The following is a 26,269-nucleotide window of genomic DNA, read 5'->3' on the forward strand; positions in this document are numbered from 1 at the left end:
CATCTTTTCGGCGGCATATGAAGGCAATCAAATTAAAGTTTGGGTTGAGCTCAGATATATGAATGAGTAAATTTTGTTTCGGGCCACCGCTCAAAATTGAACCCGTTTGTCCAATGTTGGTTTCATATCATGCTGAACGCTTCTGATGGACTCATCTGCATTCGCAGTGACTGCTGCATGCTCAACCTTCTTCATATTGATTTTTGCCAAACAAATCTTGGCAGCCAATGGTTTCAGAAACCGTGCCTGAGAAAAGTATCTGAAAAGTGACAAGGGGATGCCAACATTCTTTCCATGCATCCGACAATGATAAACTACCCAGGAAATACCGAACTTAACCAATATGTAGTCAAGAAGAACGATGAAATGCAAATACAGAAATACCAGGCCCATATATTGTTGAATCTTTAATAAGGTAAATGCTAATACTTGAAATGTATGTATCCATAGAACGCATTGGAACTGCAGAGAAAAGAAAATATACACAAATCGTGTCCTGAAATACTAGATCAACATGACCCCGAAGACTTTTCAATCTAAAACCCCCGCATATTATGACCATCAATAAGAACTGAACCTGCCAATAAATGAAGAAAATACTGTTAATACAAGAGGAATGCATTTGATATTGTAACATGCCCAGGATAAGAAGGCCACATATATCAAAAGATCTGACCAAATATAGATAGTTGGCTTGCCTCCACCACGATTATCAGTTTCAACCAAATAAAAGACGGAATAGTTTTGATCCCTTAACACATAGACGCTTATTTCATTAATGATGAAATAGCACTTATCCTGTGTTACATTGAAACGGACACGGTGTCAGTGTCTTGTGTCCAATACGTTACCTTGACACGACAACGTAAAAACTAGAAAACAGGGACATGGCATATACAAAATAGATAAGTAGTTTATCATAGATAGCAAAATACATACATAGAAATACTGAAATACATATACAGACTTAACTGCAATGCAAAATACAGGCTACACTCATATCTGCTACTTATCTTCATGGTCTGATACATTAGTTGTAGTAGTAGGCCGGTGGCTCAACTGCCACCACATAGTGCAGGAGTTTAACTAGGTACATTAAGGCCTGAATTGGCTAATTCTTGTTCTGTAGGTGCATCCAAGCTAGTTTCATCAATAAGCACTGAATAGGCCCTTCGATATATCTATCTCCGTTTCTAGATAAGTGACTTATCATGTCTAAGTAGCATTTAATTACTGTTTCTTAGAGAAGACTGGAAACATAGCAGGGGGGAAAAAAACAGTTATATACCACATGGAAAAGCAAATAATCTCATAAAAATGTTTTTGTAGAGCTTCTAGCTTTTGCATAATACACCTAATACAGTTTAGTGTCTAAAGCATTATAAACTGAATACAGATGGGAGAAACTACTGATTCACAAAACAGATAATAATCTTAGTACAGCAATGACATAAAAGTATACATTCAAGGAATTCAGTGTTTCTCTACCGAATTTCTGCTTGTTTAGTGGAGCACTGGAGCTTATGCTTCAGATATATGAATTCCTCAATACTTAAATATTGATGGTTCAGTTAGTCTATGGTAAATTGCTAATGTGGTAAAACTTCTAGTGACAATAAGGCATGAATCCTGCAAAGATGTGATTGAGAACTACGACATTTTCCAGAAATGATAAAGAAAAGGACATTAGCAATTTTATACATGATGGAGCAGCAATGGACCTTATAGATGAATTCTTTATTAAGTATAAAGCATCTTCGGCAAGGAGAAATTCAAAATTATGCCTAACTACTACTATTTTCTGTAACTCAACGATTATTATCTAGCAATCCAATCCACAATAATATGTACAGACTTAAAACATCATATTTCTTATTAGGAAGTGGGATATAAAATACGAATAGGTATTACCTTAAGGGACAAAAGCTCACTTCCTCTGCAACTAAACCACCGATAACCCTCTCCATACATCTTTCCATAATCAATCAAGCAAATCCACCATGGTTTTCCTTCTCGGAAACCTCTCTGGCAACCTCAATATCATCGCATCCTCAATCTGGATAGGCAGATGAGTTGCCACAAACACAATCCCACCTTTCTTTCGATGCTCAGCAATAATGTACTCAAGCAATTTCACACCTTCAGTATCCAATGCCACTGACGGCTCATCAAGTAACCAAATCGGACGATCAAGTGCAACTACTCTAGCAAGCTGGAGCCTTTTGCGTTGACCCATGGAAAGCATCCTTGCCTTCTCATTAATAAGCCTGCCTAGTCCCATGAGCTCCAAAGCTGCCTTTGATTTACCAGACTTTCCTTCAAGGACTTCAAACCATTGAACATTATCAAGAACAGTGAATTTCTCTTTGACGGCATCCTTCAGAGATAACCAATTGAGCTGGAGTTTGTATTGCTCAAAAACTCCTGACTTTGTAATGTCGTGGCCGTTCCATAGAATCTCTCCAGCTGAGGGTCTTGAGAAACAAGCTAACATTCTTAAGAAAGTGGATTTCCCTGCACCATTAGCTCCTGTTAATACAAGTGCACCTCCGTCATGGACTGACGCGTTGATGTTTCGAAGAATTAGTTGGGCATTTCTCATACATGAGACATTGTTTAGCAGCATTTTGGGAAGCGGTGGTTTTCTTATAAACATTTTAATTCCAAAACGATTTCAACCTACAAAACACAAAACTCCAACTCAGAAATCAAATTCACCCAAAACTTCAACACAATTCAAAACACAAAACCCCAACTCAGAAATCAAATTCCCCCAAAACTTGAACACAATTGAAAACACAAACCCCAAACTCAGTAAATCAGATTCCCCCAGAACTTCAACACAAATGATGAAAACACCAATCACTAATTTATATTTCAGAATTGAACAACGTCATAGTATAATGAATCCAAAAATTACTTCAAAAGAAAAACAAAAATTAGGATTTCTTTGATAAGAGAGAGATTACCGGGGGAGATCGTGTATTGAAACAGAGGGAGGACGAATCCAATTTCTTTGATAATCAGCAGCGGTTTTCTACTTCTTGTGTCGCTCAAAAAAACCCTCTTCCGATCTAAAGTTTTGGATTCAGGTTATTTTGCTCAGTAGATGATTAAGTATTCACATTGACATATAAGAAAAATGGAAAAATGTTTGGCCTTACAACCGCTACACTTGCTGATGACCTCCAACTTGAATAACTTCGATTCACTTAAATGTCTGCTGTATCCACCGATTCCGGCCGACACAAGACCGGCACCATCACTCGTGTCTCCCTCAGCGATTCAAAATGAAGTATGATGCAATGTAGTTAATATCGGATACCGGTTTGTCTCGGCCGAGGACCGGTACACTGGGACAACATTGTATCGGGGAGATTTCGGTTTCAAATATCGGTATAATATCGGTTTTAAATTTATATATATAATTTATATTGTTTCACACAGAATTAGACAAGATAAAAATGTATCAATTTTAGAAAAACAAAATTCATTCAAAACATATGAGCCGATATGTGAAGTTCAAATTGGAAAAAGGGGAGAAACTTCACAACTTTAAAGTTCATTGTCTAGAATGATAATTAAACAGTGACATTACATTTTTAATCAAATTCATTTGATTCATCATAGATATTATAATCTTCCGTAGCTACATCATCTCCACCAAATAGTCCATAATTAGAGTCGCACGTCAAATCATCAGTATCATATCCATCATACTAAGTATATAGGATTGGACAAGCAAAATAATTTGCAGTACCCCAACAGGAACTTGCTAAACCACCTCCAAGTGGGAACCCACCCCCACTGATTACAGTTCCCAATTACCTTCTCTCTCTTCGACTTACAAAAAAAAAAAAAATTTCTCTCTTCGAGTCTTTCCTCCTTGTTTATGTCGAAATTTTAAACCCTAGCCCCAATTTTTCACTCATTATATCCTTCTCCGTTTCCATCACTGTAATCACCATGGATTTCAGATTTTGACCTGCAAATAGAAATGCTCCGTCTCCTCCGTATTACTTCCCTCCCAATTCCCGTAACAACAATTATTTCACAGAACAAGCAATGCGAGGTATGATTCACTAACTCAAAACAAAACCTTGATCTGATTTTCTTGATGCTAATTTTTTTGCTTGTTTGTTTTTCAGATGGTTATTTCAGCAATGGAATCAAAAGAAGAGATTTCTTTAGTGATTCAGATCCTGTTAGAGAAGAAGCAATTCAAAGGAAAATTCAAAAAAGAAGAATTCGTGAAGAGATATTGCAGCTGAACTTATCCGTAGACGTGAATTAGAAGCTGAAGTTAAAAGAGAAATGGATATGGAGAGACAATTAGGGTTTCCATTACTTCCTAATTCGTTGCATAATAATCTTAATAATTAAGTGATTGAGGCTTCTTCTTCTAGGTTACAGGACAGATTTCCAATCTCATTACAACCTGAAGTTGAGAGCTTTGGAAGGCTACCATTTCAGCGGCATCCTGATGCGGTTAAAATCACTGAGGTTGGTAAGAGGAATTCGTTTTACAATATACATTTAAAGTAGGATTTGATGAATTCGTTAAAATCACTGAGGTAGGTAAGAGGAATTCGTTTTTTTCCCCTTCATTGTTTTGATTTTGATCTGATTAACTCTGATGTGTGTTAGTGATTATGATGAATTGAATAGTAGGATTTTCCCAACTTGGGAATTGTAGAAAGCTAGAGCCAAACAAAAATTTTGAAACTGTCGCATATTGGAAAAACCAGACTATATCGTTTCGTGCATATCGGCCGATATTATCGGCTAAATATCGTACCACGATATTTGTGTTTTCGATTTGCTCTAACACCGGTACACGAAATTCCGCCGATATTTCGGCCGGTACGAGCGAAATTGACTACATTGGTATGATGTTATTTTTGGCTATGCAACAAGTTCTTTTCCCACGGAAATGAAATCAATTGTTTCAAGAATTAGAGAAACAGTATAAGGCTTAGTTTGGTATTGCTGCCGGTTTTGTAAAAGCATTTTTCTGCTGTGCTGTGCTGTGAGAAAAAATCAGTTAGATGTTTGATAAAATATTAATTAAAATTGAAGCTGATTAAAAAAGCAATCAAACTGTGTTTGGTAAATTTTCAGATTCAACCATAGTTGTTGTAGCAAATGACAAAAACAAACATCTCTGATGAAAGTTTTATTCAGTTTTATTGTATTTAAAAAATAATTAATTTTTTTACTATATAATATTAATCTTCATACTAATTACCACTATTATTATGATTGTTAAAAAATTATTTTATTTAACCAGTTATATAGAGAGGAAAGATCCCCTTACACCTTTATTATCACATTATCTCATGTGTTGGGCGTAATATTTACGAATAAAAATCAAACTTTAACGGATTTGAAGCTAATATTTTGGGGATATGTTTCTCTTACCAAGTTCTACATGCCTACCAAAAATGAGCACATTCCGAAATATAAAACCTCACAATTTACGAGTCTTAATTTCGACGGCCAGAAATCCGTTGATTTTCAACGGCTCATTTTCAAAGTAGTAGATTGCGGTGTTATATATCTCGGAATACGCTCATTTTTGGTAGGTATGTTGAACTTGGTAAGAGGAACATATCCCCAAAATATTAGCTTCAAATCCGTTACGGTTTGGTTTTTATTCGCAAAAATGACGCCCAACGTGTGAGATAGTGTGATAATAAAAGTGTGAGGGGATCCCTCCTCATATATATATATATATATATATATATATATATATATATATTTCAAACAAAAAATGAAACCAAAATTAAGTAATTATTTAATATTTTTTTTGTAAAAACTTTCCTTTATTTACTTAAATAAAATCTCCCTTATATGTTTGAAAATTAAAAAATAAATAATAATATTTAAAGATTGCAATATAAGAATAGTAGAAAATTGATTGTTTTTGCAGTGGATGTGAAAGATTAAAGGACAAAGAGAGAAGGATATTCCATTTATTAGAGTTAGTCTCTATTACATCAATATTGTTTTTCATATACAATAGGGATAAAATCCTATTTACTGCATTGGGCCGCGCACCCGTGGGCTAAAGCCCTACAACACTCCCCCTTGTGCGGTCCAATAGAACTCCATATGCAGTACTTCTCATACAATGCTTCGGGATGCAAGTCTTCAAATGTAATTCTCTCCTTGATGACTATTGTGGCTAAGCAATTCTTCATTAAAACTTTGACAAGGAAAAACCCAGTGGGACAAAATCTTGGTACAACTATTCACATGTAGTACTTCACATGTTATCTCGTACTTTACATGTAGTTCATCACATGCAATACGATCTTCACAGATCGATGAGTCTATGTCAATTGCCTCGTAAAAACTTCGCTAGGGAAACCCAGAGGGACAAAACCTGAACTAAAGAAAAAGAGTACAATATATTAAGCAAACTTATAACATAATTGGACTCGAATATGTTGCCTCATTAAAACCTTGACAAGGAAAACTCAGCGGGATAAAACCTTGACGAAGGAAAAAGAGTACAACACACCATTATATGCTCCCCCTGATGTCAGGAAATCTTCATTAGTCTAATGCAGTCAAAAGGAGTTTATCACACTTTATCTTGGTGTCTTGAAAGCTTATAAGACCATGTTGTTGATTCTAGAAGTTACGTTGCTTAACAGACTATCGCGTTTCATTTCTTTGATTCAGATATTTTCACTAATATCAACGCGATCTTCATGTCTTCAACGTTCAACATACTTTATGCTTTTAGTATTGTCTTGCTAAAAACCTTGTCGAGTAACAAAACCCTTTGGAAAAAACTATTCTCGATCGAAGGAAAAAAGAGTACAACACAACTTCATTTTCGAAGTAAAATATGTCGACATCATATCCTTGGATCCCCCCCTGATGTCGGCATCTCCCCCTGATTACTTTCAGAGTTGTTCCATACTGTTCCTTTAGTCATGTACTTTTCGAAACTGAATATCGGTAATGACCTAGAAAATAGTCAACCGTATCTTCCCCTGATTACTTTCGTTGGAGAAGAGATTATTGTTCCTTTATAATCAACAACCTTTAGATTGCACTTTCGTTAGCATTCCTTTTTTATGTATTTGCATGGATGAAACAAATTTTTTTCAATGGTTACTTTTAAGTACATGATTACATTCACTATACCATTCCAATGACGTTCCGTTGGCGCTGAGCTATATCTAGATAACAAGTTCATTGAGGATGCAACATTTGGTCGAGTATACTATGCTAAGTACAATAATGCGTCTATTATACTTAGATAAAGAAAGTTCATCTCCCGACCCAACTCCGTCATCTTCCTTTAGACGAATTGGTCATCTACGTAGATTTGAAACTCGACTAATCATGGGAGTGCTAGCAGCATGCACGCCCTTGTTAAATTGCCCGACAATGGACATATGCAAACTGGTGGAATAATATACCACAAGCTCGGTCTTCTAGTTTAGAACATATATAAGATCGATATTTCCTAAGATTTTCATCTCAAATTCAGATTTTAAATAGCTCGTAAGATCTCTTATTCCATTAAGAGTACTTATCATGTCCATACCGTCGACATAGATGGCTATAATTCTGAATCAGGAACTTATTTAATACGCATGACACGAAACCTTACTTGTTTATCCCTTCCCAATCAAATAGTCACTTAGACGGGTATACCACACCCGCCTGATTGTTTAAATCAATAAGTGAGTGTTCCAGTGTAACTGCAAACACACTCCGTGATTTAGAGTCATTCGACTTGGGAAGCAAAAGTCCATCATACACTTTTGCAAATATCTTTGAGTCTAAATCTTCAGAGATATAACCACATCTACTATGTTTCAAGTTCTTTGAAACTACCAAGCAAACTAATTAACTGAACATTATAATGTTCAAAAGAGTAAGCGATCCAGGGGATTGTGAGAAACCTCGCGCCACAAGGTGATTCTTTATACTTTAAGATCTCATTATTCTCACTACACTTTGTGACAAATAACCACATATGTCCCACAGGCTTTACACTAGGTTGGTTAGCACTACCACACCAAATACCCGTATATTTGTCAAAAAGCTAAGTTCTAACTGGATTGCGTAGGCAAAATATGCTATTTATTTGAAATTAATCAAAACAAAGCATGGTTCGATCTCATTGTGCTCTACTTCTGGAGCAACTATTTATGGATTATATCATCATTGTGCACGCATGATCCTTCCATTGACTCATATGCATTCTCATAATCCATCAGGATTTCATTGTTCTCTATAATCATTTAAAACTTCGGAGCGTCCTCTAGTTTGATTCATGGAAATATTCAGAGAAAATCTTATGAGATGATTTCTGATGATATAAATAAGTCGTGCCTTACTCACCTACTTCCTTTCTAGGTGAGATTGATCGAACCAAGTGGTCTCTCCAACTTCCTTTATGGAGACACTGCCTCAACCACACTTCCACCGAGTGTAGTTGCAACATCTTAGTCTATGGTGTATATCCCGTATTGAGGATTTATAACCTTGCAGGTAGGTTTACAGCTGGTATGTGTGATCTCATCACTTTAGAAACATCAGTGTACATTCTGAAAATCGATTATTCTTTGTCACTTCACATTTACATTTGTGGAGTACAAGAATCAATATGAGACACAATGGGAGCTCACCATGATAATTCCTCTCGTTTCCTTAGAAAATACTTTTCTTATCTCCCCCTGACGACGGGAAGAATGTCTCGTTAAAATGACAACCCGCAAATCCAGCGGTAAGAGATCTCCTGCCAAAGGTTTTAAAATGCGGATAATTATTGGGAACTCATTTCCAACATAACTACTTAACAGTTTTGAAGACCCGTCTTAGTACGATGTGGAGTCGTAATGACACATATATAGTGCAACCAAAAATGTGCAAGAACACGAATGTCAGGCTTAATTCCAATTACCAACTGGTACACATAAAAGGTTGACTAATATTGGGTTCTAAAACGAATTAAGTAAATATGCGTTTATATTGCATATTCCCCAAGCAGTTAAAGATAGGTTTGTACGCATAACCATGCCTTAGGCACCATCTGTAACCTTTGAAGATAGCCTTTGCGAGACCTTGGGGTATAGCATACTCTGCGATGATCCTATTAAACATGCAATAACCAACAAGTCCTTTTGATGTACACTCGCTAGCATTTACAGGGGGGTGGTGAGTCCTTACATGTAAAATATGTGCTAGTAGTTTTTCAAACGCAAATTTCTTGGGAACTATAATTAGTCCAACATGTCAAAACATTCACCAAAGCCATATGTCACTTTAATGGTCCGCATTCTGCATGAATATTTTTTTTGAATTTCACCTTGTTTTCTTTTAAATTTTACCATTTGCATCTTAGGATGGTCTCAATCTTGTTTTATTTAAGACTTTGTAAAATGAGTGATATGCTTTCTTACCTAAAAGCATAATAGGAAGGGGGTTGTACATCTAGTACTTTAGAAAACACTTATTGAGAGATATGTCGTCACTTCGCATTCTGTCAATCTTTTTCCCATTGTCTCGTCCACTTAAACACAGTGATGTACGTACGATTCCTTTCAAAATGAAACATCATGTCACAACCAAAGTGCCTTTATGCTTATGTCAAAGCCTGTATGAATCAATTCCCAGCATTTCATCGTTGGAGTCAATATGGATTTAATAATCCAAATACTATAGTGATTTACATTTCACTAGATTGACTCATTAGTTTCTCTAATATATTTCCTTCCAAATATATTAGAGACTATAAAAGATGCAATCAAGTACATTCTCATCATTGTGAGTTTCGATATGATATCCACTTGCATGGGTATCTTTGGAATTTAACAAGGTGATTAGCTCTCGTACATATAGAGCTTTTGTGACTTTTAATCTTTATTCCATCTTGGAAACAAATTTTGAGCATTGCTTCGCTCGATGATCCAATATCGTAGTCACATTACAAAGAATTAGTTCAAAAACTAGTGTATATTCCTTAAATTAGTGGGAGAAAAACCACAATAAGTGGTGTGGCCTTATTCATAACAAAGGTGGGATTTAACTCAAGTACTTTAGAGTAAATATATGTTACCTTTCAGAGGGGATGATATTTTTTTCATCCAAATATATCTCAAGTGCATTAGAAAATTTATGTCTCTTGGAAACGATGTACTTTTAATTCCATAAGTGCAGACAATGTATAAAGTTCAACTGAATAAGATAGTCAATTGGCTAAGCATAGTTCTTCTTGCCAATAAATTTGATGTTTAAAGTATGACCTCCCTCTGGATATTGGTTGTTACTATGGTACTCGCATTGCATTGCTTGTACCAATACCAGTAGAAATATTCATTCCCAACTCATTCCTTTTGATGTGACCTAGAATGACATCTTATCTTGATCCCTTGTTCGGTTGATACCTGTACTTTGGTGTTATTATTACCTGGGACAATAATACTTATTTATCTCATATATGTATATATTTGTTTTCACATGAGTCAATATGTCGAACCCTCATTACTTTGGGGTTTTTCATTTTCAATGTTGCTACAATTAGCTTAGTTTGAGAAATTTATTTATCTCAAAGGCCAAAAGAATCTCAGTATACATGTCAACCACTTACTTTAGGTTGAATAGATTACTAAAGATGGTTCTCTTGTTGTTATACTTCAATATATACTGATTCGTTAGTATCATGGATGAAGTAGAGAAATGGAAATTTTCTGACGCAGATCATATTTTGTGAGTTCTTCCACAAAAATTGGGATACATGTGATTTTATTTGAACGTATCTTTTGAAAATACTGACTCTTTAATAGTCGAGCAAGTAAATTACATCCCAGGAAATATTCAAATTTGGGAAGAAAATATCATGTACGCAATCATGATGTTCAAGTACTTTTATGTTCTAAAAAAAAGGCTAACAAATACTCAATGTAAAAATTCACATTAGTTATATACCTCAGTCTTTGGTTCCCTTTGTATATACCCAAAATAGGAACGGCTTTGCTCGCGCACGTCCTGGAACCAAGTCCGAACCGAACTGGATCGGGCCAACTCAGGAACAGGACTGGATCGGAACGGGTTGGATCTGTCGGGTGGATCGGAACGGGTTGTTTGACCTGACCGGACCGGACATTCCTCTTTCTCCACAAACAGAGACAGGCGGGTCTACAGAAACTCTTCGTTTTCCATTCCACAGACGAAACCAGATCCGGATGAGATGGACGCTTTTTCGCCTCTTTCCCCACAGGAGACATCAACGGATGGAGCTGGGATTAGATTCTCTTTCTCCTCTTTTCCCATGGATCTTCTTTCCTTCCTCCTCGGATTAATTACATGGGGAATGGTATATACATATCACATAAGACAAATCAAAATCAGTATATATACGAGGGATTTTCACCACAGATTTAATAGGGATTTGTATACACCTACTAGCTTATATAGGACAAATCAAAAATGAGTAGTATGTACGCAGTAGGATCAAATCAATCTGCTGTGGATTTGTATGCATAACTTAGGACAAATCAAAATCAATTATTATAAATTCAAGATTGAACACACGCAGTGTTGTTGCATCTTATAAAATTTAGGTCAACTGATATAGGGTGCACAGATGTAGCTTTATGATTTAACCAATTGATCATGGGATACATAGATACAGAACAGATCTTGAACAAAGACATATCAAATTAACTTTCTGGATTTGACATTAGGTATGCCGAAATCAAAGACATGGAAGAAAAAAAATAGACCAACTTATCTGATTTCAATTTCAGCGATTCCAACATTAGCTTGACGACAATTGATGTTAATTATCCGTATTAAAAAAAAAACATTTGATTCAATCTAGCTCTGCGTATGATAACATTTTGCAGTGGATGTGAAAGATTAAAGGACAAAGAGAAAAGGATATTCCATTCATTAGAGTTAGTCTTTATTACATCAATATAGTTCTTTATATACAATAGGGATAGAATCCTAGTTACTACATTGGGTCGTGCACCCGTGGGCTAAAGCCCTACAACAATTGTATATATATTTAAGGGTAATTTTTGTCATTTACAAAATAAAATAGGGACAAAAACGATAAATCAAGCACTAAATTTTGGTGGGACCAAAGCTTATGTTTTTGCAGCTTTTAAAAGCTCCTCCTCCCTAGCTTTTAAAAATTGAGGAAATTGGGAAGTGCTTTCGGTGAAAAGCACTTTGATTTTTTTTACTAAACACTGATTTTAAAAATTATTGACATATATAGCTTTTGAGAGTGCTTTTGGGAAAATAAAAGCATTACCAAATTAAGCCTAAGTATAATTATAAAATTGGATTACTGATATCGACGTATGTAGAGAACGGGCCCACGCTTCGATGTGACTCGTGAAGCTGTCTCTTTAGACCACTTGGACCGAGTCATGTTCATTATCTAGGGAATAGTTTTTCAGCGCTTAGACTGGGTCTTATGGAGCTGCCCATCCCAAGAGGCAAGAGCAAAAACCGTTGTTGAAAGTGCATCTTCCCGCGAGGCTTCCCTATTGTGCGGGAATCCTAGCGGGAAGACTCCGGATACGGCTAACCAATAGTCGTTCTGAAAAAGTGAAAAACGGGTAATGACATATTGTTTTAAGCAAAAAATATGGATTATGATTAACTGTTCCTTGACCTTTCTATAATAGTTTCACAGCATCCAAATCATAGATCACAACCCAAAGATTTCTTCCAACCCCAAACCCAACAACCAACAGAGAATCAAAATTGCCGAAATTTTCTTCTAATATAAATATTTCACAATGAACCATCTTTTCTCTTTGCTTGAATTCCTACAGAAGAAGATGAAGAATTTGTTGATACTTCTGTTAAATATTTAGATTACAGGGTTCACTGATGATGCTGCTGTCAGATATTCGTTGATCGGCTTTTCCCTAAATGTTTTTACCCAACTCCTGTTTCGTCGCTTTGTGGATAATGGTAAAACCAAAAATTCGAAACGAAAATTAAGAATCAAGAGGTGAACTTTTAATCTATTAAATTCCTAAAAATAAACTAACATAAGTAGCAATAACAGAATACTAGTGAAACTATTGAGGGAGATAAGGGAGAAAATTAATCTATGAGAATAGGACCTGAATGATATTAACGATGATGCTTGAGAAAATGATCATAACACCTACAGGAAGAACCACAGCTGCTTCTGCGATTGTCATGGCTGAGTTCGATCTCTGAATCTAATCTACCGGGTCTTGTTTGTTGACCGGTCAATATGAATAAACGAACAATGATTAACCGTTTTCCGAAAACGGTTAATGGTTATCCGGTTTTTATGATGAAAACGGCTAACCATTAGCCGTCCCTGTATTTCTCTGGGAAAAACCGTAAGAGTTGGGCCCTTCCCAGACTGAGGTGTAAAGGCATTTGGGAAGAGGTTGGGCATCTCCATAAGACCCGGTCTTATGGCATGTTTGGAATTTGGACTTTGGGCATATGTCAATTCTAGAAATTATTCGCAGTCGGACAAGTCCAGTTAACTTGAATTTTTTTGTATGGAAAAATATCATATTTTGATTTAATCTTAGAATACTAGAATTTATTTGAAAAGTTTCTAAATTAGGGAAAAAATGAGAAAAAAAAATGGAAATGAAAAAAAAGAAGAAAAGGAAATACTCCTTCATAAAAAGTTATAGCTTGTTTGGATAGCATATGAGGCGTTGTTTATTAAAAAGCCAGAAATCAGTTTGGGTATCGAACTCCTTCATAAAAAGTTATAGCTTGTTTGGATAGCATGTGAGGCGTTGTTTATTGAAAAGCCGGAAATCAGTTTGGGTATCGAATTTCAAAACTACTTTTAGAAGTCGAAAAGTTGATTTTAGCACGTTTGGATACCAGAATCAGAAGTCAGAAGAATAAGTCCCCGGGACCCTGGGACATTGGACAGAGATGTTTTGCTTTACAAAAATTCGACTTTTTTTTTTGTGTCTGGAAGTCGTTCTGAAATTTCACACCTAAGCTAACTTAATGGTTTTTAACTTCTAAAAGTCAAAAAGTTACTTATAAATTTGTATCCAAACACGCTTTTTTCTTGGATTTGGACCAGCATATAAAAAGGTTTAGAGCTAATACAAAGAAATTTTGTTTGGAAAGTCAAAAACGGGGCTTCGATAAAAATTTGGGAAGACAGGTGGATTCCTAACACTGATATAGTCCATAAAGTCCCCAACTCTCAAGATTAGGCACCAACAAGAGTTCAAGAGCTAATAACGGATCAGAATAAGTGAGATCAAGAAAAGATAAACCAATTATTTTGTCTAGGGAAAAAATTCAAGCTATAAATCCAAGGAAGCAAGAGAAATACATCATTAGATGGAGGCATCATCACTCAGGAAAATACACGACCAATAATATTTTTAACTTTCTAGATAATCAAGATTAAGACAATAATGACAACATAGATTTTCCGTGGAATAAGATTTGGAGAATTCAAGCAATTCCAAGAATAAGACTTTTCATCTGGAAACTATCGCAAAAAGTACTTCCAACTTCTGCTAGACTAGGTGCTTATAATCCAGATATCGACTCGATTTGCCAGTTGTGTAATAATCAAGCGCAAGAAACGGAACTTCATCTTTTCCGCGAGTATCCATTTGCAAGAGCAGTTTGGTTTGGTCTCTCCCTAAATAATATAATCTCAATCTACAATTATTTCATGGATTAAATGGTGGATTATGGAAACTAACTTGAGCCATCCTCAGGTAAAAATATCTACCATACTCTGGTTCATCTGGTAATATAGATGCTCGGTAATTTTTGAGAAAATAAATTCAAACCCAATCAATTTAATAGGGAAAATCAATAGATTCTTACAATCCTCCCCGTCAAGTACCCTTCAAAGCGATATGAAAACTCAAAAGAAAATCTCAACCAATTACTCTTGGTCCAACCTAAACTCAGATTGGATAATTTTCATTGATGTTTCTTTTAAGAAAGAGGATTTATCGATGGGATGCGCTTTTATTCTATATTCAGCAGATGAAGAGACTTTCATGCACATATCTGCGAGTTCGGAGTGGGCTACGTCAACTTTCCACGCAGAAGCAAAATCTTTACTGAAGGCAGTTACGTGGTTAAAAGAAAATATTTTATCAAGTGTTTTCATAGTAACGATTGTGAAGCTTTGGCATACAATACAAACAAAGTAAGCACAGATTCTTCGTGGACAGCGGAAAACACCTTGCAAGAAATAAGGATAATCTTGGGCGATCTTTCTCAAGCGAAAGTGAAATATATTAAGAGGAAGAATAACTCAGCAAAGGACTACATTGCCAAGAAGGCAAGGATTAAAAAGCAACACATGTCAAATAACCTGCACCAAAAAGTTCATAAATCTAGCATAAATTCTAATGTTTTTGATAGAAATGATTTTGTGAATCTTTTGTACTATATTTGCTAGTTAATATATGATCTTTTCTCATTAAAGAAAAAGATAATGGGTACACACTTATAGAATTACTTTAGAAGTAATTCTATAATTGTGTATCCAAACTAACTTCTGACTTTTTTGTTTACAGAAGTCAAAAAGTAACTTATGTGTACCAAACAAGTGAACAAACCTATAACCATTTGTGAAATAAAAATATTTTACTTCTGATTTTTGCATCATGTACCCAAACAGGCAATGTTAGTGCGTTTAGGTATAAATATGATTCCGACGTATGTTTCTTCAAAAGTTGAAGCCATAAACAGGAGTTAGAAGAAAAACTATTTGCTTCACAAAAAATTAAGGGCTATTTTGCGTTTCCTCACCTATTAAAATCGCTAATTAGCGTTTCCTCCCCAAATAGATTAAAATTAGTGTTTCCTCCCGTCGTTAGCTTTTCCATCCATTACTCGGTTAGCTGAGTCAGCGCCTGTGCATGCGTGGCATAAACTGTACACGTGTTTCGTGATCTTCCGAAAATAGCCTCTAATGTTCTCCTCCTTCTCCGGCACCTGTACGCTGGCCTTTTAATTTCCGCCATTAACCAACACCAGAACTTCCATTAACCCAAAAAATCAAATCCACAATTATTCCTGATACTGCAAACATCTAATTTATTCGGTAAAATAATCAAATTAGCTATGAATCGATCAACTTTTTCTCGGTATTTTTGTTGTAGAATTTCTTTTCAAGAACTTTCCTCTCAATTTCGTACCATATCAAAACCCGAAAACAAATGAATATGAGAACCCCCAAATTTGATGTTGTCAAACCATCGAATAGGAACTGAAGTTGTAACAGTGGGGAGGAAATTAGCCTAATATTTGTTGTTGTCAAACCCTCTACAGCAACAACAGTTGTTCCATACACCACCAACACCAATTGCATCCATTTTTATTCTCTACCCAGCTGCAATCACCAGCACAGAGGCAACCGTGTTCTTTCCCCAATTATAAAATCATCATGACCCATCTCCCCCAATCATACTCAAATTCCATCGGTACTGTCAAATCCTAAATCCACCAAACAACCACCATCTACAAATTAAACCCATATACAACCATAAACTCCTACAAATCCATTAAATTTGAACCAAACTCATATTTAATTCATAACCTGATTAATCCAACCATCAAATCCCCTAATTTCTAACCATCAAATTCATTTCCTCTTTTCCATTTTTATCGACTGTAAAAATTCTCGGCTATAACTGTACCACCAGACTTAACCAAATCGATGCCATCATCACCAAATACGATCTTTGATAAACCCTTCTTTAACATGTTCAATTTATCACCTCAATCGACAGCAACAACAATTCTTCCATCACGTTAATCGAACTCCATTAATCTTCTTACAAACTCTCGAGTACTTCTGATCTTCAAATTTATTAGCAATACTCAATGAATACCCATTTGAATCCATGGTCTCCGACAACAACAGCTGGGGCAGAGGTCCTGGTGTTGTTGAAAAGAGAAGGGAAGGGCTAAGTGAATACGACCTAGTTTGTAGGGTTAAGAATTAAGATCCGTTGTTGGCACCGGACTCAGCCAGGTGTGTGAGATCTAATTTGTTTTTAGACTAGGGTATTTTCGGAAGATCGCGAAACACGTGTATAGTTTATGCCACGCATGCACAGGCGCTGACTCAGCTAACCGAGCAATGGATGGAAAAACTAACGATGGGAGGAAACACTAATTTAATCTATTTGAGGAGAAAACGCTAATTAGCGATCTTAATAGGGGAGGAAACCAAAATAGCCCAAAAATTAAGTTTTCGATTTCTAAAAAGTTGTTTTGAAATTTGACAGCCAAGTTGACTTTCAGAAGTCGAAAAACTATACGTTTGGTATACAATCCAAACTGACTATTTAATTTTGTGCTTTATGATGATGGACCCAAAAATCTAATTCACACCAAGCCAGGGATGTTATTTCCCATAAGGAATAGATGTTATTCCTCGGTAGGGATGGGCTCTCGGTGGCTCTCGGATATATTATAGCCGGAGCTAAGAGAATTAAGAGACCATGATGCTTAGCTAGTTAGAAGGTTTCTGACTAATTTTTATTATGAATTTTCACTCCCAAATCACCCTTCCGTTAATATGGAAACAAATCTCTTCAAAGATCAGAAGATAATAACTAACCCAAACTAAGTCAATACAAACCGAACGTGTAAGGGAAGAAAAAAAGTACGTACGATCTTAAATAAAATCTCACGTAACAATAGGCACCATAATATTGGGAAGATCCTAAATTATTATGTTTTTTTTTTCAAGGCAAGTTCTTGATCAAAAACTCTAAAACCAGCAACAGAAGCTTACCCGATTTTGTAATATTCAAATTCAAGTACTAGTGGTGAGTTCTTGATCTGAGTCGTCAAGGGTGCTTACACCGGACATTCACAATCATGATATTGATGGATGCTATATACTTTGTATAATTACAGTGGCATCATTAGCTCTACTCTTTCTGTATATGCTTTGAGTACAGTAACGTCGAGATAACCAGGAACAGAATCATGGAAGACAAAGTATAGTATGAGAGACAGATAATGTTTTGGTTTCCTTATGTATGAATTGGGAAATAACCAGCTTGGCTGGACGATAGGGATTTAAATTTTTTTGTAGTTGCAGGAAATCCTACACTACACCCCTTACATGATTTCATTAACACAAAACTTTTGGTGTCTTGTGTTATTCCTTTTTCGTATTATGTTGTTTATCTTTATAATATGATTATCATATCTACAATGTAATTAATCGTACTAGATACGACCATCTTGATTGTGATCGATTATAAGAACTTGTTCTTGTTGAATTCTTATCTTGAAAGATAGATAACAAGTTTCATACTTGGAAGAATTCAGATTCGGTTATTTGAGCTTGGATATTGATCTTTGGAATCGTCCAACTACTCCCATGGTTTAATCAGGTTCACGGATTTCTTGTCTAGAACTCTTTGATTGTAAGAGAAAGAGATATAACCCCTTTATTTGGATTTGTATTAAGGTATTGTCCATGCAAGTTGTCAAACTAAAAGGTTGGTGGTATATTTGGTACCCCCGCGTTTTCATTATGGTATCAGACCAGGAAAATACGTTAAGACCTAATAAGTTTGTGTTTATGGTGATCTGAATCTATGAACAAAATTGCAATCTATATAAACGTACCGCTAGCCTTCGACGGCATAAATTACTTATAGTGGGAAAAAGCTATGCATTCCTTCTTACAAGCTCGCGGTTTCCAAACCTGAGTTTGTGTTGTAAAAGGATATAATCCTCCAATAGTTGCAAGAGACGATGCAACATAATGGAATATAGCGAAGTGAAATCAGTGCTGCAAAGCATAACTTTTTGACTGAAAAAATTCCACAGAAGAAATAGCTGAGTTTCTGTAAAGTGGCTTTCTGGGTCCACCATTAATAACATGTTTGGATACTACTCAAGAAGTTGTTTTTTAATTTCTTGAAGCAAAAAAGTCAGAAGTTAATTTGGGTACACAATTTCAGAGTGACTTCAAAAACAAAAACATTAATCATTTGTGAGACAAAAATATTATACTTTTGACTTCTGCTTCTGATATCCAAATAGACAATAAAACTTATGTTTGTGCTTTATGAATGACGGACCCAAAAAACTAACTGAGAGAAACTCACACAAAGCCGAGGATGTTATTCCTCGTAAGGGACAGATGTTATTCCTCCATGGGGATGGGTTCTTGGGGTTTGTTTGCTATATTATAGTTGTAGCGAAGAGAATTGAGAGACCATAATGCTCTGGGCTGCTAATAGGGATACCAAATTGCTTGGGGGTGTACCATTATACATGTAGGACAAAATACATATTGGTAAGGGATTGGTACACCCCACACAATTTGGTACCCCTATTAGCAATCTTGATAATGCTTGGCTTAAAGTGAGGGACACTGAAGAAGCGAAATTGTTGTGTGGGTGCCGGAACCCGGAAGGGTATTTTTTCGGGTGCCGGATAAAAATGCTTTTCCATTATTTTTGTGTGCATTACTTACCAAAATGCAAAGGGTTTTTGTGAGCGGCACAACAAGTAGAAAACCCCTAAGCTGCTGATTATTAAAGAACTTGATTCGTTAACTCCCTCTGTTTCAATACACCATCTCCCAGGTAATCTCAATCTTACCAAAGAATTCCTAAATTTTGTTTTTCTTTTGAAGTAATTGGATTCATTATTACTATGCCACTGTTCAATTTAGAGATACGAGTCGGTGACTGGTGTTGGTTTTGAGTTTCCATCATTTGTGTTGAAGTTTTGGGGGAATTCGATTTACTGAGCTGGGGCTTTGTGTTTTGAATTGTGATTTCTGAATTGGGGTTTTGTGTTTTGTGTGTTCTACTTTTGTAGGTTGAAATCGTTTTGGAATTAAAATGTTTATAAGAAAACCACCACTTCCTAGAATGCTGCTAAACAATGTCTCATGCATGAGAAATGCCCAACTATTTCTTCGAAAATTAACGCATCAGTCCATGATGGAGGTGCACTTGTATTAACAGGAGCAAATGGTGCAGGGAAATCCACTTTCTTAAGAATGTTAGCTTGTTTCTCAAGACCCTCAGCTGGAGAGATCCTATGGAACGGTCACGACATTACAAACAAAGTCAGGAGTTTTTGAGCAATACAAGCTCCAGCTCAATTGGTTATCTCTTAGGGACGCCGTCAAAGAGAAATTCACCGTTCTTGATAATGTGCAATGGTTTGAAGTCCTTGAAGGAAAATCTGGTAAATCAAAGGCAGCTTTGGAGCTCATGGGACTAGGCAGGCTTATTGCTTTCCATGGGTCAACGCAAATGGCTCCAGCTTGCTAGAGTAGGTGCACTTGATCATCCGATTTGGTTACTTGATGAGCCGTCAGTGGCATTGGATACTGAAGGTGTGAAATTATACATTATTGCTGAGCATCGAAAGAAAGGCGGGATCGTGTTCGTGGCAACTCATTTTCCTATCCAGATTGAGGATGCGATGATATTGAGGTTGCCAGAGAGGTTTCTGAGAAGGAAAACCATGGTGGATTTGCTTGATTGATTGTGGAAAGATGTATGGAGAGGGTTATCAGTGGTTTAGTTGCAGAGGAAGTGAGCTTTTATCCCTCAAGGTAATAGTAATCATATTTTATATCCCACTCCCTAATAATAAATTTGCTGTTTGAACTTTGAAGTATGTAAGTATTATTGTGGCTTATAATCCTTGAATTACAGAAAATAGTAGTAGTTAGAAAATGCCTTATTGGGTGCTTTAGGAAGAGATTGTATCCGGGTGTGGGGCTGCCTTCTGCTTACAGTATGACTAGAAGTTTTACGACATTAGCAATTTACCGTACGGACTAACTATACCAGGAATATTCAAGTATTGAGGAATCCATTATATCAGAAGCATAAGCTCCAGTTCTCCACTAAACAAGCAGAAATTCGGTAGAGAGAGAGAGACTAATTTCCTTGAATATATAGTTATGTCATTACTGTACTGACATTATTATCTGTTTCGTGAATCCGTAGTTTCTCCAATTTGTGTTTAGTTTATAATGCTTTAGACGTTAAATTGTATTATGCAAACCAAGTATCTATATTTAATCAGATCTTTTGATTTATGTGCCCTTCTTATCCTGGCACGTTATAGTATCAAATGCATTCCCCTTGTGTTAACCAGGTCCAGTATTTTCTTCATTTATTGGAGGGTTCAGCTCTTATGATGGTCATAATATCTGGAGGTTTTATCTGGAGGTGTCATATTGGTCTAGCTTCTCACGATTTGTGTATATTTTCTTTCCTCTGCAGTTCCAATGGGTTCTACACGATACATATATTTCATGTATTAACATCTATCTTACTAAAGATTCAACATTATTTGGACCTGGTATTCCTTAATTGAATTTCATCGTTCTGCCTGATTAAATATTAGTTTAAGTATGTTTCCAGAAAAAATAAAAAAATGGTTTAAGTTTGGTATTTCCTGGGTAGTTATCATTGTCTAATGCATTGAAAGAAGTTGACATGCCCTTTTCAGATACTTCTCTCAGGCACATTTGCTGCTATTTGGCTGCGAAGATTTTTTCGGCAAAAATCAATAGGAAGAAGGTTGAGCATGCAGCAGCAACTGCGAACGCAGATGAGTTCATCAGAAATCTTTCAGATGGATATTAAACCAATATTGGACAGATGGGTTCAATTTGAGTGGTGGCCCAAAGCAGAGGTGAAATCTCATACCTTGGAAATATTCAGCTTAAGCTTGATAACGCCGTCTAATCATTCATAAATCTGAACTCAACTCAAACCTTAATTGCCTTCATATGTTACCAATACGATGATCCTTAACTTATTATCCTTGTCTTCCGAACTGTAGGGTTGCTTTAGCTATTGCGAGGAACATCTATCAAGATTTCTCTGAATTGTTTTGGATGGAGTAATTTCGTCTCTTGATGGTATGTATGAACTCGTCAGAAGGGCAATTAAGAAGATCCTGAAACCACAACCCTTTTGGGGTTAAGAAGGGCAAAGGTGAAGAACCCAAAGGAAAGTGTTTTTATTGCCAAAAACCAGGGCACTGGAAATGGAATTGCAAGGACTCGCTAATCTGGTTTATTGCTGCATTCACACTTACGGCAGAGTTGTGGTTTATGAGGAATAAAGCCTGCTTTGAAGATGAAAAACCTGACAGTGAAAAGGGCTCATTGTTCATGGTGGCCATTATTCAAAAACCAGAAGTCCAAAGTGCTTGATTCAAAGGCATGCATTCAGCTTATCAGTTTTAAACATGTTTACCGTGAGGTGAACTTTTTTCAGCTGATACTTTTGTTAAGAAAGGTGTTCGTCTTCAACAGGGTCAGAAAATGGAACTCAATTCAATTCAACTTAATTTCGATAGGTGTTATGTGAATGTAAAAATGTTTTCATGAAAGTAACTTTTCTACTGTAAACACTAAAAGTAAATTTTGTATACTTTCACTTCTCAACTTTTGTTGTGAGTGTGATAACTGTTCACCAGTGGTAAACCCTTATAACCCAGAAACTAATGCTCAAAAAAAGTTCTGCAGAACTAACTTTTGTTATCCCAAAAGGCATATACAGTATACTTATAATTTCATAGCACGGAAACTAATGCGCCAAATGAAAATAACTAGTTACCTAGGTTAACAGATGAAGCTAAAATTCATTCATGTAATAACTCTTGATAGTACTTAAAACTTTTTTAAGGATATACAATTATGTCTACCAAACATTTATGATCTACCCGAATAACAAACAGGGCTCTAATTAGTAAACTGTTCTATCACCGTCTCCCTGACAATATGTATATACCACATGTTCAATTAGAGTGTCTTGAGCTAATCTATACAGGCCTACAAATCCTCACTGCAAAATGGAACCCCTTGTAGCCTTTAAGATCTCCATACGAACAATCGACTACAAAAAACAAAACGAAGAGTCAAACTGATAATCATGATAATCGAAGAGAACCATAAGAGTTGTTAAAGCTAAGTCGAGAGAAGAAGCTAGCAAGGCTCACTCACACTGATATTGCAAAAGGCTTTATTCTCACAACCCATCACGAAGGAGACATGAATCTGGGAACACATAACAAAAGAGAACTTAAATGTTACTTGAATTATAGCATTACTGAGATTTTAAGAGGTTCAATCGGTATATATATATATCTTCAGCAACATCTACTAATAATTGCATCTTGAAATTATACACACTTAATGTATTCTGAGCTGGAGAAGTCATAATCTCTAAAAGGAGTGACGTATACCTACAGCTATATCCATGACTCTAAAATGGAGCAAGTTATATGAGGGCACAAAGACCCAGAATAGCTACAGGAAAGGTGGCAGATCCAATCCCAAGCCTCTATAATAGGTACAACTACCTGCAGCATAGATGGACTAGAAGCCACAGTGAGCTGATTAAAGGACAATTGGTAACAGCTTCTGCGGAGCAATTATAGAAGCCTAGAGGCTCTTCAAGAGCACAAATAAGGTCAAACAGCTCTCTAAGAGCATAATTTGGATTCTAACAGCTCCTTGAGAGTAAAAACTAGCTCATTACGAGTACAATCTTGAACACTGAAAGCTCTTTAAGAGCACAGTCTTCATAACAAAAGATAACAAGCAGCAGGGAAATTTGATATAAAAGAGAATAAATAAGCAACAACTAACCTTAGCATACAGAAAATCAGAACTGAAGCTATCCAAATAGACGCTTGTCTGCCCATCAACGAACTTCAGATCTACATTCTTTTCAAAACCTTCAACCAGCTCCTTAAATTTTGTCACCATCAAAGAAGCTTGATCAATTTCAACATCAAACTTTTGGTCAAACTTGTGATCAACTGACTTGGCCTTCCCTCCAACATCAATGTAAGAAGCAGATTCACCCGATTTCCAATAATATACAGCTGCAGCTCCAAACAGAACACCCACAGACTGCTCTATGACCTGCTTACCAATCTCTTTTCCGACCTCTAGAGCAAACTGTTTCATGAGTGTAGATGAAGGAAGAAGTTTCTTCACCAAGTAGAATGCAGACCTTGGATAGAATATTAGAAAGAAAAGCAATATTTCCAACACATTAGTCTTCTTGGATGAGATGATACGAGCAATTCTTTTGACTGGTTTTGGGATGAGTTCCGAACTCCTATCCATTAGATTGTCGACCATTGATTCAGTAGCTCGTAGAATAGCATCTTCCACACCAGAGTTTGTGATCACAAGCTTTCGAGGAGCTCTAGAAAGAGAAGGGAATCTAACAAATCCGAATGACAATCCATGGCCATAAAAACCTAAAAACCAGAAAAGTGAATAAACATGCAATAGCAAACCAATAACTTGACAAGAAGAGAATGAACTTATTATTGAGAATGGATATCTCATACAGCATACCTGATAATCCTGGGTTACGAATCACTAATCCAGTAGAACTAGAACTCCTCAGTGCATAACCTGTATTGGTTTCAATTCCCATATTTAACAAACCAGGGAATAAAATAGAAATCCAACAAGAAGATAACAAACTTATTATTGAATATAGATAACTCATAAAGCATACCTGGATTGCGGATCCCTGATACAGATTCATATCCAGAACAACTCCTCATAGCAAACGAGTTTCCTAAATTAACCATTGTGAACTTATCAAAATCAATCCACGTTATGTAGTCAATAAAACAATCTACCATCATTTACCCTAACTCAATCACCCAATCTGTTAACTCTATTACCGTAAATCAACCTAATTCAGTTTACCCTAACTCAACCTGATTCACCAAAAAAATTAGACTAAAAATGAATAAAAACCAGTTGAAATCGATCAAATTCATAATAGCATCACACTAAACCTAAAAACACCACAATTACTCGAAACACAGATGGAGAATTGAATAGCAAAGAAACAGAAAGCATTCCCATAGTACCAGATTCAGAAATAGAAGAGAAAAGTAGGGAAGAGAAAAAGAGAAACGCCGGAGACGAGAAGTATTTGTTTTCAAAATAATTTGATCTGAGAGCGGGAGAAAAAATGACTTTCAAATGAGTTTAAAACCAAGACGGTTAGAGAGGATACGGTGTGGACGGAGTATAGTAGTTACTGTAGTCCAAGTACCTTGTGAAGTCGGTTCCTGAAAAGGCCGAGTTGAATCGGACGGGTCGATTGGTGATTGCTTTCTAGAGAATAGGTTAAAAATGGCTTTTCTACCCAAAAGATCTCACAGAAATCACACAAACAAAAATATTATAACAGATCGGACAAAGAGAAAGGTCACCGATTCAATTTCACATTTCAACATCACAAAAACTCTTTCAAAAATCATGTTTTAGCCCCTTTTAAGCAACAAAAATGGAGGGTTTCTACTGCAAATCTAACATAAATAGCCTCAGAGATCATAAAAAAAAAAAAAAAATTTAAAAAAAAATTGTACTTAAAGAAAAACATATGAAGCAATGGTGTGCAACTACAAACACAAATAGTCTCAAAGATCCAAGTTAAGAACTTAAGCCTCATATGAAGCAAAAGTTTTCCCACTTGTTCTTGATGATCAAGAACAAGCCTTGGATTTATCATCACAGACTGAAAACCTAACTCAAACATAATTGGGGATTGAAGTGATCCTAGAGAATAAAATTCCCCTATTTATGTTTTCAAGGGAGGGAGGGCTTGGTGTGGAAAAGATATACTACTATCATGCTGCACCAAATATATACGCCACTAAAATGTGGCACCATCCTTTCCCTTGGATCCAGCATTTTTCGGACGAGCTAATACGCGCCATATCTCCGACTGCCACCTAAAAATGTGCCAACAGTTTCACTTTCCAATTTTATTTTTTTAATGTTACTTTCCTATATAAACATGATTAGATCCTAAAATCTCTCAAAGCCAATATACTCCGAAATAAAATCTTATCATAATTGTTTTCAAAATTTGGTTTCTATGTGGATAATACAGGAGTAAGATAATTTAGGAGTAAGATAAGATAATTAAATCCAATTGGAAGTATTATTGATGTATATATTAATAAAAAGAAAATTTTATTTTAGCCCATTTAAAATGATTTTTTTCAATGAAGATATGTAATAAATTTTTACAAACTGTTGGGCTATTAACTTTTGTATTCTTTGTTAGAAAAAATGGAAAAAAAATCGGGTTACAAAACAGTCACCCACAAATATTGCGGCTCACTTCACAGCGTCCTGGCGACATTATGTGGTTGGTTGGTTGTCATGATTTATGTTTGGCTTTGAATTCTTTATCGCAAACAACAAAGTGTAAATTGGGATTGG

The 26,269-nt window shown here is 36.0% G+C and overlaps 2 protein-coding genes and 1 pseudogene across 5 annotated transcripts; 1 reads left to right on the forward strand and 2 right to left on the reverse strand.

Annotated features, from left to right (window-relative positions):
• Positions 1–317: 317 nt before the first annotated feature.
• Positions 318–3,265, reverse strand: LOC113308213 (ABC transporter I family member 1-like). Of its 3 annotated transcripts, none has more exons than XM_026556693.1 (4): positions 2,970–3,265; positions 1,912–2,679; positions 699–798; positions 347–577 (listed from the first exon to the last, which is right to left on the reverse strand). In XM_026556693.1, the coding sequence occupies exon 2, from the start codon at positions 2,654–2,656 to the stop codon at positions 1,982–1,984; it is 675 nt and encodes a 224-aa protein (XP_026412478.1). In that variant the 5' UTR covers positions 2,657–2,679; positions 2,970–3,265; the 3' UTR covers positions 347–577; positions 699–798; positions 1,912–1,981. The 3 variants fall into 3 exon arrangements, with proteins under 3 accessions (XP_026412476.1, XP_026412478.1, XP_026412477.1); XM_026556692.1 differs by having other exon boundaries at positions 677–798; XM_026556691.1 differs by lacking the exon at positions 699–798 and having other exon boundaries at positions 318–577; positions 2,970–3,264.
• A 16,600-nt stretch (positions 3,266–19,865) lies between these two features.
• On the forward strand, positions 19,866–20,520 carry LOC113309444 (annotated as a pseudogene).
• Positions 20,521–22,644: 2,124 nt separating this feature from the next.
• LOC113313771 lies at positions 22,645–25,300 on the reverse strand. 2 transcript variants are annotated; one of them, XM_026562557.1, is made up of 6 exons: positions 25,092–25,300; positions 24,540–24,602; positions 24,374–24,433; positions 23,651–24,273; positions 23,003–23,056; positions 22,645–22,895 (listed from the first exon to the last, which is right to left on the reverse strand). In XM_026562557.1, exons 2-6 carry the CDS (start codon positions 24,586–24,588, stop codon positions 22,842–22,844), a joined length of 840 nt encoding a protein of 279 aa, XP_026418342.1. In that variant the 5' UTR covers positions 24,589–24,602; positions 25,092–25,300; the 3' UTR covers positions 22,645–22,841. The 2 variants fall into 2 exon arrangements, with proteins under 2 accessions (XP_026418342.1, XP_026418341.1); XM_026562556.1 differs by lacking the exon at positions 25,092–25,300 and having other exon boundaries at positions 24,540–24,662.
• Positions 25,301–26,269: the final 969 nt, after the last annotated feature.

This window comes from Papaver somniferum, chromosome 9 (genome assembly GCF_003573695.1).
Source record: "Papaver somniferum cultivar HN1 chromosome 9, ASM357369v1, whole genome shotgun sequence".
Classification (NCBI taxonomy): domain Eukaryota; kingdom Viridiplantae; phylum Streptophyta; class Magnoliopsida; order Ranunculales; family Papaveraceae; genus Papaver; species Papaver somniferum.